General features: G+C 39.4%; 1 protein-coding gene across 1 annotated transcript in view; it reads right to left on the bottom strand.

Annotated features, from left to right (window-relative positions):
• PKD2L2 (polycystin 2 like 2, transient receptor potential cation channel) overlaps positions 1-15,266 on the bottom strand; it is a gene marked incomplete at its 5' end in the record, with an annotated part of 40,926 nt that extends 25,660 nt beyond the window's left edge. Inside the window, 7 exons of the mRNA XM_045893037.2 lie at positions 66-247; positions 547-717; positions 3,051-3,279; positions 8,677-8,898; positions 11,233-11,489; positions 13,919-14,052; positions 14,999-15,266. Of these exons, the coding sequence (XP_045748993.1) occupies positions 66-247; positions 547-717; positions 3,051-3,279; positions 8,677-8,898; positions 11,233-11,489; positions 13,919-14,052; positions 14,999-15,266 (1,463 nt within the window). The remainder of the gene's footprint in view (positions 1-65; positions 248-546; positions 718-3,050; positions 3,280-8,676; positions 8,899-11,232; positions 11,490-13,918; positions 14,053-14,998) is intronic.
• Positions 15,267-16,282: the final 1,016 nt, after the last annotated feature.

Here is a 16,282-nt window from a genome sequence, read left to right as displayed (position 1 = left end):
GGCCTTTCCATGATTTGTTTTCTTCTAAGTTAGTAAATATGATTACATTTACTCTAACAGCTTACATGGCATTTTGAAAAGTGGAAAAGTCGTCAACTTGTGATCCAAAAACAAGAAATCCTAACTGAGCATAAGCAAAGAATATTATAAAAAACATGATGGCAAATCCTACTATGTCTTTGATACAGCGGGACAAGGTTGATGACAGCTGAGACATTGTCTTATTAAAACTTATGAATTTGAATATCTGAAAAAGAACAAAGTTAATTGAAACAGAAGAATATCTAATATCATACTTACTAACAGTAAGTTAAATTAATTTCAGAAAAAATTTGCTTCAAATTAAAGGAAGTGTTTAATAGTGATAGTTAGGAGTGTTTGAGGATTTGCCCACAATCATTGCAAGGCCAACCTACTTTTTAAAGTTACTTTATAGTTAAGAAAATCCTTTTTTTTTTCATAACTTTGCCGCTTTAGTTCCCATTTTGCTATCTAAAAAAACCACTTATCTAATCTGTTGTATTTAATATAATAAAGTATAAATACCTTTATCCATGCAAAAAAGATGGTGACAGCAATTATATTGTTGTAGTAAGTGTGCCAGTATGCAAGAAAATAGAAGTCTGAATATTTTTCGGTATTTTTTAACAGGCCTCCAAGTAAGAGAAAAATTTGTACATTACAGTATATGTTGAAGGAAACAGTCACAAAACACAACTAAATGGGAAAATAAGAAATGTTAAATTAGAGACAATTTCTACTTCTGATTTTCCTGCAGCCTACGAACAGACACAGGAAAAAGTTCATCAGAAGTTTAACAAAAAGGGAGGGGAATTAAGACGTAGGCTTTTACGTGAATGGAAGTGAACCGCAACTTACAGAAGTTTAAGATAGCAAGACGATCACAAAAGTGCAGAAATACTGGTCACCTGACCATCCTAATCTCTCTGCCTGTTTCTTTTAGTCATAAAGCACAAATGTCTAAAATGATTATGTTATTCTGACAAGGCTGCATTTCTGCTCCATGTAACTACATGATACCTGGAAGTTTATTTTTATTTATGTGTTTATGTATTTATTTATAATTCCAGTGTAGTTAACATACAGTGTTATATTAGTTTCATGTGTACAGTATAGTAGTTCAACACTTCCATACACATGATCCTTAAAAGTTTAATATTTTCGGGGCGCCTGGGTGGCTCAGTTGGTTAAGCGACTGCCTTCGGCTCAGGTCATGATCCTGGAGTCCCTGGATCGAGTCCCGCATCGGGCTCCCTGCTCGGCGGGGAGTCTGCTTCTCCCTCTGACCCTCCCCCGTCTCATGTGCTCTCTCTCATTCTCGCTCTCTCAAATAAATAAATAAAATCTTTAAAAAAAAAAAGTTTAATATTTTCTACCACATAACACTGAAAGAAAAAATTTTTCAGTGACACAAAAATAAGTCTTGAGAGCCCTCTGACAGCTCTTCTAGAGGAGGATTTCGGAAGAAGGTTATATCAGGTATCACAGCTTTCAAACTGTCATGAAAATCTTCCTTTGACTTCCTTTGCCTGAAATGCTCAGATAGTTAAACGTTCAATGTTATGCTTTATGTTAAGTATTATTGGGGATACCAGAGAGGTAGGTGGTACATTTCCTGACTCTGAGAAACTTTTTTTTTTTTTTAAGATTTTATTTATTTATTTGAGAGAGAGAGAATGAGAGAGAACACATGAGAGGGGATAGGTTCAGAGGGCAAAGCAGACTCCCTGCCGAGCAGGGAGCCCGATGCGGGACTCGATCCAGGGACTCGATCCAGGGACTCCAGGATCATGACCTGAGCCGAAGGCAGTCGCTTAACCAACTGAGCCACCCAGGCGCCCCGACTCTGAGAAACTTTTAATCTGGTTTTGGGAAACAAGGATTATATCCTGGATTGGCTATAAGTAAGGGTCAGTAAGGGTGTATAAGCCAGAAATGTTGTTCATTGTTTCTAAGACCAAGTTCTTACCATTTGTCCCACCCTGCCTACCTCTTTGTTTTAGTCCATTCCATTGACAAGAACTGGCAGTTTTTGGAATTTCTTTCAGAGACTATATTCCCAATCCTGGTATTCTCTGTGCCCACAAGCTACCCTCTGGCTGCTCACTCCCCCTGGGCCCCCCTTTCAGTATTCTTCCTAGGCTTGATTTTGCATATTCTTTCAAAATTCAGTGTGAGAGGGGCGCCTGGGTGGCTCAGTCGGTTAAGCGTCTGCCTTCGGCTCAGGTCATGATCTCAGGGTCCTGGGATCAAGCCCCACATCGGGCTCCCTGCTCTGTAGGAAGCCTGCTTCTCCCTCTCCCACTCCCCCTACTTGTGTTCCCTCTCTCGCGTGTCTCTCTCTGTCAAATAAATAAATAAAATCTTAAAAAAAAAAAATTCAGTGTGAGGAGGAAAACAGAGGCACCATAGAAGAGTACATGTACAAAAATAACCATGATTTTCAACATGACGCCCTATAAGAAACACATTTTTTTGAGTGAGGGGAGACCTACTGTGTGCATTAAATAATAATACCTATAGAATCACCTATTCTTCTAAGTTTATGCTGGTTTTCTCAAGGACCAAATCAGAGAAAAAAAAATTTTTTTTTTTTAGAGAGAGAGAGTGAGTGAGAGAGAGCGAGCACAGAGATAGAGTGGGAGAAGCAGACTCCCCACTGAGCAGGGAGCCCGACACCAGGGCTCGATCCCAGGACCCCAAAATCATGACCCCAGCTGAAGGCAGATGCTTAACCAGTTGAACCACCCAGGCACCCCCAAAAATAGACTTCTTACTTTTGGAGGCCCACCGTTAGTATGCCCTATGACAGTTCCTTTTATAATTGTACTTGCAGCTTTGAAATTGTACCAGCTGGGCTCCTGAAGAGCTGAGGGGTTGGGGTGGGGGTTTGGGACTTGGGGAGGGGCAAGGGAGAGACGGAGCTGCCCCTTAGCTAGTTGCCAGATGAAAAGTTTGCTTTTTACACCTCCCTCATTGGTGCGTTCAGATTTGATTCCCTCCAACAATACATATGAATGTATACTTACCACCAAAAGTAGTAATTCTAGCCAGTTCCAAACACTTTTGAAATAGGCAGACTTAAATTCTCTAACTTTTTGGGCTTCTTGTGTTGTGAAGACAATAAGAAAAATACAAAATGTGATTTCACAGGAAGCAATAATATAATCATAGTAGCTAACATATCTGAGGAGCTTCACAGAGTTAAACTGCCATGAAGTAATTATTCCTCCAGTTGCAGGGAATTCTGCCACCAATCTGTAAAATTAGGTTAGTGAAAGTAACTGTTCATTTATTTCAAGCATTTACATTTCAGTACCTAACTCAATGTGAAGTTTCTAATTTGTGATGATGTGTACTTTAATAATCAGTTATTTTATAGAAAATATGTTTTCTTGGGGTCATGTGTTCAATTTAAAAGAAATTCTAGTGGATTTACTTATTTTTTAATGGCTTCACTTTTTTTGTACTCTGAATATTCACAGTGGTCAAAGACCAATGTCATTGAGAAAGTAAGATATGATGTTAGCCAGACATTCTTTCTATTTTGTGTTTAGATTTCTTGATCATCACTGGGAATACCACTTTATCTCCACAAGAGAATGAGATGATGTTCAAGAAATGCTATACTGTTAGTTACTGTTATTAATCAGTACTCCCCCCAGAATACATAATTCTTGAATGTTTCAGAGAAGGAAAATACACTCTCCCCCTTTAGATTATCAGAGATACTTCTTGCTTCTAAATGTCAAGATTACATGGTCTACTAAAACAAATGTTTCCTGTTTACTTTAGGCACAGGATGTTGGATACAAGGATTTATATGCAAAGAGAAGTACAAAAATGAATTCCAACACTAAATAAAAAGATTTTGAGGTTGTTCACTGTATTTCTACTGCTCTCTACAACTTCAGATAATTAAGAATTAGCAATAATTTAAGGAACCCAGTATCTCTATCATAATGTAATTATTCCTACTTAGATATATTAGCAAATATTATTGCTACTGGAATAAGGTGCTGCCAAAATAAAATCCAAAACCAGTTAAACAGAAAACAGAACTGTTCGTTTTTCCTTGCATGTAGTAGGTGTGCAATGTTGGATAAGTGAGTGAAGTGAAAGAAACTCAATATTTTGATCTGAAGTGTACACTAGTAAAAAGGGAAAAAAGAACAGTATTCAGTTTAGTTTGCCAGATATGTTTACAAAAGGAAAGTACATGGGTAAGGTCTTAAGTAATGTGCTCCCATACAACTACTGATTAGATATACCACCAGTTTAAAGTTTTAAAATCTGCTAGTTTCTGGGGCGCCTGGGCGGCTCAGTCATTAAGCATCTGCCTTTGGCTCAGGTCATGATCCCGGGGTCCTGGGATCGAGCCCCACATTGAGCTCCCTGCTCCATGGGAAGCCTGCTTCTCCCTCTCCCACTCCCCCTGCTTGTATTCCCTCTCTCCCTATATCTGTCAAAAAATAAAATCTTTTTTTAAAAAATAAAATTTGTTAGTTTCTAAAAAGTAACATTTTAAAAGGTAACAATAAGCATAAACCCCAGGGACAGGAAATCTGGACTTGGTCTAGTGTAACAAGGAGTTCTCCTTATGATTTTAAGCCAGTTATCCCAATGTTTCTCCTCGTGTTTAAGGCATAAAAATTATTTGTATTCTTTATCCTGATCAGAACTGTTGGAAAGAGTGATTAATGTTGGTAAAAAGCTCTGATTCCCTGAAAGAAGAGAAAAAAACTATAAAAGAAATGGTGTAATGTCCATGCTACTTAAGACAATAGATTTGTTTTATTCATTTTTCCGGATTTTAAAGGCCATGGTTGGTTTCACTGTCACTGTTGCACAAGGGCAAAATCCCCTAGTCAGAGTAGACACCAATTCTGTATTCCATTTAGGGTAGAAATATAAGACTCATGAGAGAGATTTAAGATTCACTGAGATTTTAGTGGATATTACTCTTTGCTCGTCTGTAGTCATTATTCCATTCCTCCTTTCTAATAGAACCCTGATTGTACCAGGCATCCACTCATTCCCAGATCACTCAGAGGAAGCTGATTCAATCCCCAGACAGATTCAATCATGGTAATCCTGTTTCTTTGTCAGTGTGTGATTCTAGAACACAGGCCTAAAGCCAATTAGCATGGTCCAGGTTAGGCAAATGCACTAAGATCATCAGAATAATGGAAAGAATTTTTTCTCTTTAGAGGGTTCTCTCCCCTGCCTGCTGATTCTTTCCCCTTCTCCTCCTCCTCCTTCACCTTCTCTTCTTCCTTATAAGGGAATGTCTCTTACCATCCTTCTGGGTCCACATCAACCCAGACATGTCCTTCTCATGTAATGGCAGAAATGCCAGAATGGCAGAATGCCAGAAATGCAGAGAAATGCCAGAAATGCCAGAGAAATGCCAGAGAAGTTTTTTTTTTTTTAAAGATTTTATTTATTTATTTGACAGAGAGAGACACAGTGAGAGCAGGAACACAAAGCAGGGGGAGTGGGAGAGGGAGAAGCAGGCTTCCCGCCGAGCAGGGACCCCGATTTGGGGCTCGAACCCAGGACCCCGGGATCATGACCTGAGCCGAAGGCAGACGCTTAACGACTGAGCCACCCAGGCGCCCCTAGAGAACAAGTTTTAACAGGCAAACTCATTTCAAACTTCTGCTTGTATCTTACCTGCTCCCATTCCATTGACCAAAGCAAGTCACAAGGCTAAGCCCAAAGAGAAATTAAGGAGTCAATCCCATTTACAATTGCACCAAAAACCATAAGATTCCTAGGAATAAACCTAACCAAAAGGCAAAGGATCTGTACTCAGAAAACTATAGAACACTCATTAAAGAAATTGGGGAAGACACAAAGAAATGGAAAAAATGTTCCATGCTCATGAACTGGAAGAACAAATAATGTTAAATGTCTATGCTACCTAGAGCAATCTATACATGCAATGCAATCCCTATCAAAATGCCATCAATGTTTTTCACAGAGCTGGAACAAATAATCCTAAAATTTGTATGGAACCAGCAAAGACCCCAAATACCCAGAGGAATGTTGAAAAAGAAAAGCAAAGCTGGTGGCATCACAATTCCGGACTTCAAGCTCTATTACAAAGCTGTAATCTTCAAGACAGTATGGTACTGGCCCAAAAACAGACATGTAGATCAATGGAACAGAATAGGAGAACCCAGAAATGGACCCTCAACTCTATGGTCAGCTACTCTTTGACAAAGCAGGAAAGAATATCCCATGGAAAAAGGACAGTCTCTTCAACAAATGGTGTTGGGAAAATTGGACAGCCACATGCAGAAGAATGAAACTGGACCATTTTCCTGCACCATACACAAAAATAGACTCAAAATGGATGAAAGACCTAAATGTGAGACAGGAATCCACCAAAATCCTAGAGGAGAACATAGGCAGCAACCTCTGTGACCTTGGCTGCAGCAACTTCTCACTAGACACATCTCCAAAGCAAGGGAAACAAAGGCAAAAATGAACTACTGGGACTTCAACAAGATAAAAACCTTTTGCACAGCAAAGGAAACAGTCAACAAAACCAAAAGACACCCTACAGAATGGGTGAAGATATTTGCAGATGTCTTATCAGATAAAGGGCCAGTATCCAAAATCTATAAAGAATTTATCAAACTCAACACCCAAAGAACAAATGATCCAATCAAGAAATGGGCAGAAGACATGAGCAGACATTTCTACAAAGAAGACATCCAAATGGCCAACAGACATAAAAAATGCTCAACATCACTTGGCGTCAGGGAAATACAAATCAAAACCACATTGAGATACCATCTCACACCAGTCAGAATGGCTAAAACGAACAAGTCAGGAAACAGCAAATGTTGGCGAGGATGCGGAGAAGGGTAACCCTCTTACACTCTTGGTGGGAAATGCAAGCTGGTGCAGCCATTCTGGAAAACGGTATGGAGGTTCCTCAAGAAGTTGAAAATAGAGCTACCCTAGGACCCAGCAACTGCACTACTTGGGATTAACCCCAAAGATACAAATGTCGTCCTCAAAAGGGGCACCTGCACCCCAATGTTTATAGCAGCAATGTTCACAATAGCCAAGTATGGAAAGAGCCCAGATGTCCATTGACAGATGAATGGATAAAGAAGATGTGGTGTGTATATCTACAATGGAATACTATTCAGCCATCAAAAAGAATGAAATCTTGCCATTTGCAATAATGTGGATGGAACTAGAGGGTATTATGCTAAGGGAAATAAGTCAATCAGAGAGAGACAATTATCATATGATCTCACTCGTATGTGGAATTTAAGAAATAAAATAGATCATAGGAGAAGAGAGGAAAAAATAAAACAAGATGAAATCAGGGAGACAAACCATAAGAGACTCTTAATCATAAGAAACTGAGGACTGCTGGACGGAGGGGGTTGGGAGGATGGGGAAACTGGGTGATGGACATTAAGGAGGGCATGTGATGTAACGAGCACTGGGTATTATATAAAACTGATGAAATCACTGAACTCTACCTCTGAAACTAATAATGCATTGTTAATTAATTGAATTTAAATTAAACAAATTAAAACAACAACCACAAAACAACAAAAAAAAACAAGGCTGAGCCTAACATCAGGAGCTGGGTAATGCACGCAACCATGGGTGGCAGAGCACTGCAAGGTTACATGGCAAAGATGTGAAGAATTGGGGCCATTTTTGCAAATCACCACAGGCTCTAATCATTTCTAGGATGCCGGCTACGGATATATATTGTTTGAAATATAAATTCTTCATTCTTGAGACAAAAATTAATAACAATAAAGAAGCTCATTCTGAAAAGAAATCAACAGATTTAAATGATCTGATTTAGAGGTAGAAATCAAGACTAAACGTGAGATCTGTGCAGCTGCAGAATAAGACTATATATCCTTAATATAAAACATATTGTATGTTAAGTAATTCTCCATGTTCTTGAATATATTCCAAAACAATGAAACAATGAATATGATGCTTCTTTACCATCTTATTCATTATTGGCATAACTACTTTATATTTATCTTTACCATCTTATTCATTATTGGCATAACTACTTTATATTTATTTTGAGGCCTATTTTTTTTTTTTTTAAAGATTGATTTATCTGACAGAGAGCAAGAGCGAAAGAGCACAAGCAGGGGGAGCGGCAGGCAGAGGGAGAAGCTCCCAAGTAGCAAGGAGTCTGATGTGGGGCTTGATCCCAGGATGCTGGGATCATGACCTGAGCTGAAGGCAGACGCTTAATCAACTGAGCCACCCAGGTAACCCTATATTTTTTTTTTTAAGTAGGCTCCAGGCCCAGCATGGAGCCCAACGTGGGGCTTGAACTCACAAGTGTGAGATCAAGGCCTGAGATGAGATCAAGAGTCAGATGCTTAACTGACCGAGCCACCCACGTGCCCCGAGGCTTATGATTTTAATCTCAGTATAAACACGCACAAACTGGAAACCCTAATGAGGGCTCTGGATGCCATGTATGTATGTATGTATACATTTTAAGCAGGGTCCATGCCCAATGTAGTGCCCAAACTCATGACCCTGAGGCCAAAAGTCCCATGCTCCACTGAGTGAGCCAGCCAAGTGCCCCTCTGAAGGCTTTTTAAATTCAAGACACTAATAAAGAGGTTTTGAGTCACTTACCTGATTATGCAAAACAGGTTTACATTAGCATTGTATAATGAAAAATCAATAAAAATAACTCTAGTCCCTCTTGTGATCCAGCTGTTCAGTTGAAGGTTAATAAACTTGTTTTTTGTTTCAGATTTTGATTTTGATAAAGTGAAAATAAATCCCCCATTTCGGTAAACACCAACAAATCCCCAGTGCCAAGGGGAGGTACTATCAGGAGTAGCGTACTTCCATCTGTTAGGTATAAAAAGAATAATGAAGAGACGAGAAAGCCTGACCGAGATGTATTCTAAGAATTTAAGCTAACATTAAAAAAAAAAAAGCAGTATTAAGTTCATAAGTTTTATACTAACTTTGAAGCAAGACAATGAGTTAAGGATTAAAAGGATTAAGATTTAGTATGTTTTCATTTTTTAGTGTTTAGTGTGGGCAACCCACTGGACTAGATGCAATGAGAAAAGGTTTTTTTTTTTAAAGATTTTATTTTATTTGTCAGAGAAAGAAAGCACAAGCAAAGGGGAGGGGGAGGGGCAGAGGGAGAAGCAGACTCCCCGTTGAGCAAGGAGCCTGATGTGGGACTCAATCCCAGGACCCCTGGATCATGACCTCAGCTGAAGGCAGACGCTTAACTGACTGAGCCACCCAGGTGCCCCAGTAGGTATCTTATTTTACAAAAGTTTATAAATCAAAGTAAAATGTGCTTAACTGAATTTTGTTTCCATCCTTTCTACTTTTTTTGAGAGACAGAGAGAGTGAGCAAGCACATGTAAGGTGGGGGGAAGGGCAGAAGGAGAGAGAGAATCCCAAGCAGGCTCCATGCTCAGCATGGAGCGGGATGTGGGGACCGATCCCACGACTCTGAAATCATGACCTGAGCCGGTATCAAGAGTCCTACGCGCAACCAACTGAGCCATCCAAGCACCCGCATCCTTTCAACTTTTAATTATGGAATATCAAAAAATAAAGTCTTGACTCCTCATTTCAGTCCCTGTTCAGCCTCCCCAGACAGACTTGAATGATTATCCAAAGGTATACTGCTTAGAGTTGTTTTTCTATTAATAATACTGTTTGTTTTCAGGAGGGGGGAAAAGTGATACCACTAAGAAAAAATACTCAGATTTAATGAAAATTCCGTTGTTGTATTTTTGAGTGTTTTCCACATGGTTGTTAAACTGAAACAAGAACATTTGTTACACCAATCCTCTCTTACTTCCAATTCTTTATGATGTTTTTAATTAGTGAATATTACATTTTAGATAGATAAGCAAGCACAGATTGATTTTTATTTTGTTAGGGAATAACAAGTATTATCATTCCAAGTCTGTAGTCTTAATTTTGGTATTTAACTTACTTTTAGTTGTTATGGGAATTTGGAATAATAGAATACCCAACAGATTAGTTCTTAGATTCCAATTTAAAATGTGCAATTGATTAACTGATTTATTTTGTAATTTTTCATTTAAAGAGAAGTAGTATACAGTTCAGTAATATCTAAGAGACTGTGTCACCATACTTATGAGTTCATTGGATTTCTAAGAATTATATGAGCACTTTGCTATCCTAAAGTATAACCAAAAACTTACACAAAGAAAAAACAAGTCAACAAAAACTGTAAAGCAGTGATTAATCTTGATGCTACAGGAAAGGTTGTTGAAGAAAAGAAATGTAATCATTGCTCATATTTATAATATAAACACTAACGATTAACAAAAATTATGATCTAACAACAGGCTAAGGGAAATGGGAAGTGTGTGTGTAGAGGGAGGGACACATGACAGCAACAACAGATACATAAAACCGTAAAATCAAGTAATAGCAGTACAAGCACATTATTTAGAAAGTACACCAGAAGAAACAACTAGAAGAGCTCAAAGAGGCTGCCTCTGGAGAATTGTATTTGTATCATTTTGATAAATATTAAATTAAAAAATGTGTTCTCTGCCCCCTGAGATTTTCATAGGACTGTAAAAGCAATGACACCAGCAGCTTCTGGCTTTGGGTGTCCTGTCTTCAGTATAGACATGAGTGTACACCAGCTTTAGCCTCAGCCAATTTGGAGAACACTGCTACGATATCTTTGGTAGGCATCGTCAGATGCAGTGCCTCCAGAGCATAACTGCTCCTTTTCCATATTGGCAATAACAGAGGATATCACTGAAGTAAGAGTGAGAAAGGAAGAAAGTGGCAGAGCACACCTAACACACTCCCTAAGGGTCCCAAGAAGCTTTTGGGACGTGTTTGAGGGAGTCTGGTCAGAGACAGAAAAGCTGATTTGAGTACTGTAAAAGCAGAAATGGATGTTTTACCTTATGTTCAAAATGACTTAGCACTTCATATACCCCAGTTAGAAAAAAAAGAATACTCTTTATATCCTTTGGTAAACAAAATAACAGGTTCACTCTTACTTTTCTAAACACTGCTCCTTCCTTTGTTACAATTATTGAAATAGTCTCCTTACCTGCCAGACCACTGTTGGTATTATTTGGAAAATATACATATTCTCCTAATTTTTTAAAGATACAATGGTAAGATGCTAGGAAAAGTTACATGTAATTTTATATTACTTACTCAGTTTCCACTTTAAGGCCAAAATCAGCCAGGTCTTCATTTTTAGAAGTGTATCTGTCATAACATTCATTCATCAAAGACTGAAGGGATGAATAGACCTTGCATGTGTTGTTGCGGACTTTTAGTTGACGGACCCTGGGGACTCCTAAAAGTATGTTCTCATAGTAGATGCGACTGGTGTTCTTTAAATCATACAACGTCTTGTTAGTGTACCATGCGTCCCAGTACAGACCTTCCAAAAGGGGTCCTTCCATAAACTTCATATAGAAAGATAAATGTTATGGGAAAAATATTTTCATGTCAATTGTTTAACAGAATCTACGTTCATAATGTTACCTTAAGAACATAAAAATCAGTGATTTTGAGGAGTATGAAAATTACTGACCAAGCCACCATTAATATTAAAGATATGATGATGATGTCGATGATGATAATGAAGATGGTTAATATTTACTGAGCCCTTACTATGTACTATGCACTGCTCTAGCACTTTACAAATATTAATTCATTTAATTCTACAACTTTTCTTTTCCCTTTCTTATATGAGGGGTATACTGAAAACTGTCCCCTGATACATGAGTATATAAACCCATAGCCATACACTTATGGTTGTTATAGCCACAACTCATCACTTGCCCTCGAATTTGTCTGTGTTCTCCTTCCTCACCAGTTCCAGCAGTGGTGACTGCTACTACTTCCTGGCTCTGCCATTCTGAGATCCCCAAGCCTGGGTTCGGTTTTTCCTTTCCTGCCTTTGTCTTCTTTGCCATTGGCCATGTATACTTCAAGATAGCACAATAAAAAAATAGGGTGAACTGCACTTCTAGTCTCAGGGAAGATCTCCTTTTTCTTTTATATTTCACCTGGACTATACCAATGACCTCGAATCATCTGCTCTCATCTCAAACTTCCCCTCTCTCTTGGGAAGTGACCCTGTCTCCTTCCCATAAGTTTCAGTTTCCTAGCATGGCATTCATGATTGACCTCTGTTCAATTCAGAGTTTGGCCTTTTCCACCTCATCTTCTATATTCCTATAATGCCAAACATAGCTCCATATGTAGAATTACTTATAGCACATATTGTTTATCCTTCCTAGAATGCCCTCCTGTTACTCATCCTTTAAAATGCCAAGTGAACTGTCATCACCTCTGGAAAACCTTCCTTATATGGCCCAATGTTTGTGACTTGGGATACCTGAAACTTCTGTTCTCTTAATTATTCTTTCCTAATAATGTGAGCATCTTGATAAGTTAAATGTAATGGAAAAAAACAAATCTGTTCCAAAGCTGAAGGAATGGTACTCTCACATAATTAAAAACACTATAGGGCACCTGGGTGGCTCAGTTGGTTAAACGACTGCCTTCAGCTCAGGTCATGATCCTGGAGTCCCAGGATCAAGTCCCGCATCTGGCTCCCTGCTCGGCGGGGAGTCTGCTTCTCCCTCTGACCCTCCCCCCTCTCAGGTGCTCTCTCTCTCTCTCAAATAAATAAATAAAATCTTAAAAAAAAAACTATAAAGTTATATTTTGCATGTGTACTTTTTATTATTTACTTGATTATATACTGTACATTACTGTAATACACACAGTACAAGGCTGTATACCAAAATTATATATATTTCACTTTATGGGCCATTTGAGGATTTTTAAAAATTTTTTTAGTAATCTCTACACCCAAAGTGGGGCTCAAACCCATAACCCCAAGATCAAGAGTTGCATGCTCTTCCAACTGAGCCAGTGAGGCACCCCCATTTAAGGATTTTTTTTTTTTTAAAGATTTTATTTATTTATCTGACAGAGAGAATGGGAGACAGAGAGCATGAGAGGGGGAGGATCAGAGGGAGAAGCAGACTCCCCGCTGAGGAGGGAGCCAGATGTGGGACTCGATCCCGGGACTCCAGGATCATGACCCGAGCCGAAGGCAGTTGCTTAACCAACTGAGCCACCCAGGCGCCCCCATTTAAGGATTTTTTAAGAATAATTTTCACTATACAAAATTACAGTTTGACATGGATCCTAACCCCACATAAGCAGCAAGTCTACTATTTTCCAAATGCAACGATAATGTTTTTTAAAAAAAGTATAATTTTGGGGCACCTGGGTGGCTCAGTCATTAAGTGTCTGCCTTCGGCTCAGGTCATGATCTCAGGGTCCTGGGATCGAGCCCCGCATTGGGCTCCCTGCTCCGTGGGAAGCCTGCTTCTCCCTCTCCCACTCACCCTGCTTGTGTTCCCTCTCTCGCTGTGTCTCTCTCTGTCAAATAAATAAATAAGTAAATCTTTAAAAAAATTTTTTAAAAAGTGTAATTTTGGGGTGCCTCGGTGGCTCAATTGGTTAAGTGGCTGCCTTCGGCTCAGGTCATGATCTCAGGGTCCTGGGATCAAGCCCCACATCAGGCTCCTTGTTCAGCGGGGAGTCTGCTTCTCCCTCTGTTTACTCTCTCTCTCTTTCTAATAAATAAAATCTTTTAAAAAAGTATAATTTTTTTAAAGTTCTAAGAACTCTATTACACTGAGAGCATAGGTTCTCAATATACACAATATACACTTACTGATGTTAAAAGTTTAAAGAAATATTCATTTTTACTCTTTCCTTCAACAAGTATGTCTCCAGTGCTTATTATGTGTGCCATGAGTTTGTTTATGCAATACCAAAAGCTACTTCATTCTCAATCACGATACCTTACCTTCCAAAAATCAGTTATGCTGCGAATAGACTTAAAGTTGGTTCTTTCATCACCAGGCACAGAAGTGTCCAAAAATAGAGATGACATAACTTTGTTTAAGTAATACATATGTGGGTTTACCATCCCAAAAGTCACTAAGGAGAAGAATTTTTGTTTAAAATTTTATTTTTAAAAACTCAGTTTATCAGGATTAATAGTTAAATTTTATTCCCAATTTTGTTTTGAAAATTCAAATTTTTTCTTGACTAATTATAAAATAAAAAAAAAAAAAGAAAATAGAAATATACAAAACAGGAAGAAGTTTCCTGTAATTCCACCGCTAGAATTAGGTTTAGCACATATTCTTCAGATTTTTCTATAGGCCTACACATTTATAAAGAAAATAAGTTTATTTTTACAAAAATGAGAACATATTATGCATACTATTCTGCAAACTTTTTCTCTATTTTGAGAGTAGGCAATATAATATAATGAATAAAGCTACGGATTTTGAATTCAAACAAATAACGATTTGAGTCCCGTCATAGGGATAACATCTCCTACCTCACAGTTTTGTTATGAGAGTGAGATAATGCATGTGGAACATTTAAATCCATGTTTTGGCACACGATAAGAATTTTTAAAAATATTAACTGGTATTTGTTCTCTTTCTAGTGTGGGTGGATAGATTTTAGAGAAGGGTCTTTCTTTAATATGACTAAACATGTTTCTCTCTCTTTTTTTTTTTTGCTAGCAGACTTTTAGTGTTTACCAATTATCTACCTTCAACATGATTCTAGGGCACATGAGCCTATGCCATGCTTTAATGTTCCATATTATTTCACTGTATATACCAATGATGTATTTCACTGGATATACTAATTCAATCAATGTTGACTATGAAAGCTTTTCATTACACCTGTGACCTAAAGCTCTGCCCTTTAAGAAATGGAAATCGTGTCAATTAAAGTCTAAAATGTGTCACTATTTTTTTAGAGGTCTTAGTAGTCTCAGAGCCTATGGTTGGTAAAGTACGTTTTTTTTCACCTCCACATAACTTCTTAGTTCAAACAGTGTCTTCATCTACATCTGTGTACTTACATATACATAGGTTTATTAAAAAAATAAAGTAGAGTGCCAGCTCCTGAAGTGTGGTTCTAATTTCTACTTCCTTACTGTAATGCAGGCTATGTTTCGGAGCCCCTGTGAGACACAAAACAAATTGTTTCCTTACATTATTATGCCATTTATAATGTATATAAATAACGATGGTGGGAGAACAGCCACTTTTAGCCGATACACTGTGTGAAGGAAAGTTCCAGTGGCTTCTGGTTATTTTTTTATTCTCACTTTTGCGAAGGAGGAATAATTACTAACACTTCCCATGGGGGGGTGAGCGGGCAGTCATTTTGACTGAACACTAGTGAATTTTATATATTACACGGACGTTTCCTCAGAAATCCCGTCTGAACGTGAAAAAGCAAAATACAAAAAAAGAAGAAAAAAAAATCACTCATCTGTCCCTAACCGTTTTCTCTCCCTTCTATATTGCTTCTTGGGAAGACTGGCTTCCGCTGGCGGGGGCAAATGACTCGGCCTGGGGTTCTATCGAGGTGAGACTCCCTAGGTCAACTAAGGGCTTCGCAGAATGGCCTAGCGACGGTATCTGTGCATCAAGTTAACGACCCCGGCTCGAGCCTCGGGCAAGGGGCGGGTGCCATATCGCCTCAGGGCTTCAGTTTTCCCTTCTGTGAGAAGGGACCCCTATCCACCCCTTCTCAAGGGGCGACTGTGAGGGCTAAACGTGCTGTCTTTCATGAACAGATATGGGGCTACACAGTTCCTTCCACGGTACTTGTAATTTCCAAATCGGCCCCGCCCACAACTCCCTAGGATGACCCCTCACCGCCTCGGTGCCACCGTGACGCCTCAGCCATGGCCGACCCGGACAACGACGCCCGTTCGACCTCCCCGATCTGCCGCGCCTGCGCGTAACTTTGCGACGCGCGCCACCTGGCTCCTGCGCCTGCGCAAATCTTCACGGTCCTGCACGGGCGCGAGCCGTGCTACAGGTGGCCAGCGCGCGTGCGCACCGCGGACGCTCTGGAAAGCCGGCGGCTGAGGCGGGGCTGGGAATTGCGGCGTTTGTCTGGCGGAGGGCCGGCCCCTCGGGCGAGCCTGGTTTGGGGCCCGGGGTTGGTCGTAGAAATCATAGTAATTAATTCTAACGGGCTACTGTGTCTTGAACACCTTTTACATTTATTGGCTTGTTTAGTCTTCACATCCCCCCTTCTCGAAAGGTAGGTGTTTTATCCTCGTTTTAGGTCTGGAGACGCCGAGGCGCTGAGAGGGTCAGTGACTTACCGAAGCGCACAGGTGGTCGGG

This window comes from Mirounga angustirostris, unplaced genomic scaffold, assembly GCF_029215605.1.
Source record: "Mirounga angustirostris isolate CCGP_5_RB_7025 unplaced genomic scaffold, mMirAng1.0.hap1 SCAF_7, whole genome shotgun sequence".
Taxonomy (NCBI): Eukaryota; Metazoa; Chordata; class Mammalia; order Carnivora; family Phocidae; genus Mirounga; species Mirounga angustirostris.
Note: the sequence above shows the minus strand (reverse complement) of the source record. Positions and strands in the feature narration are given on the sequence as shown.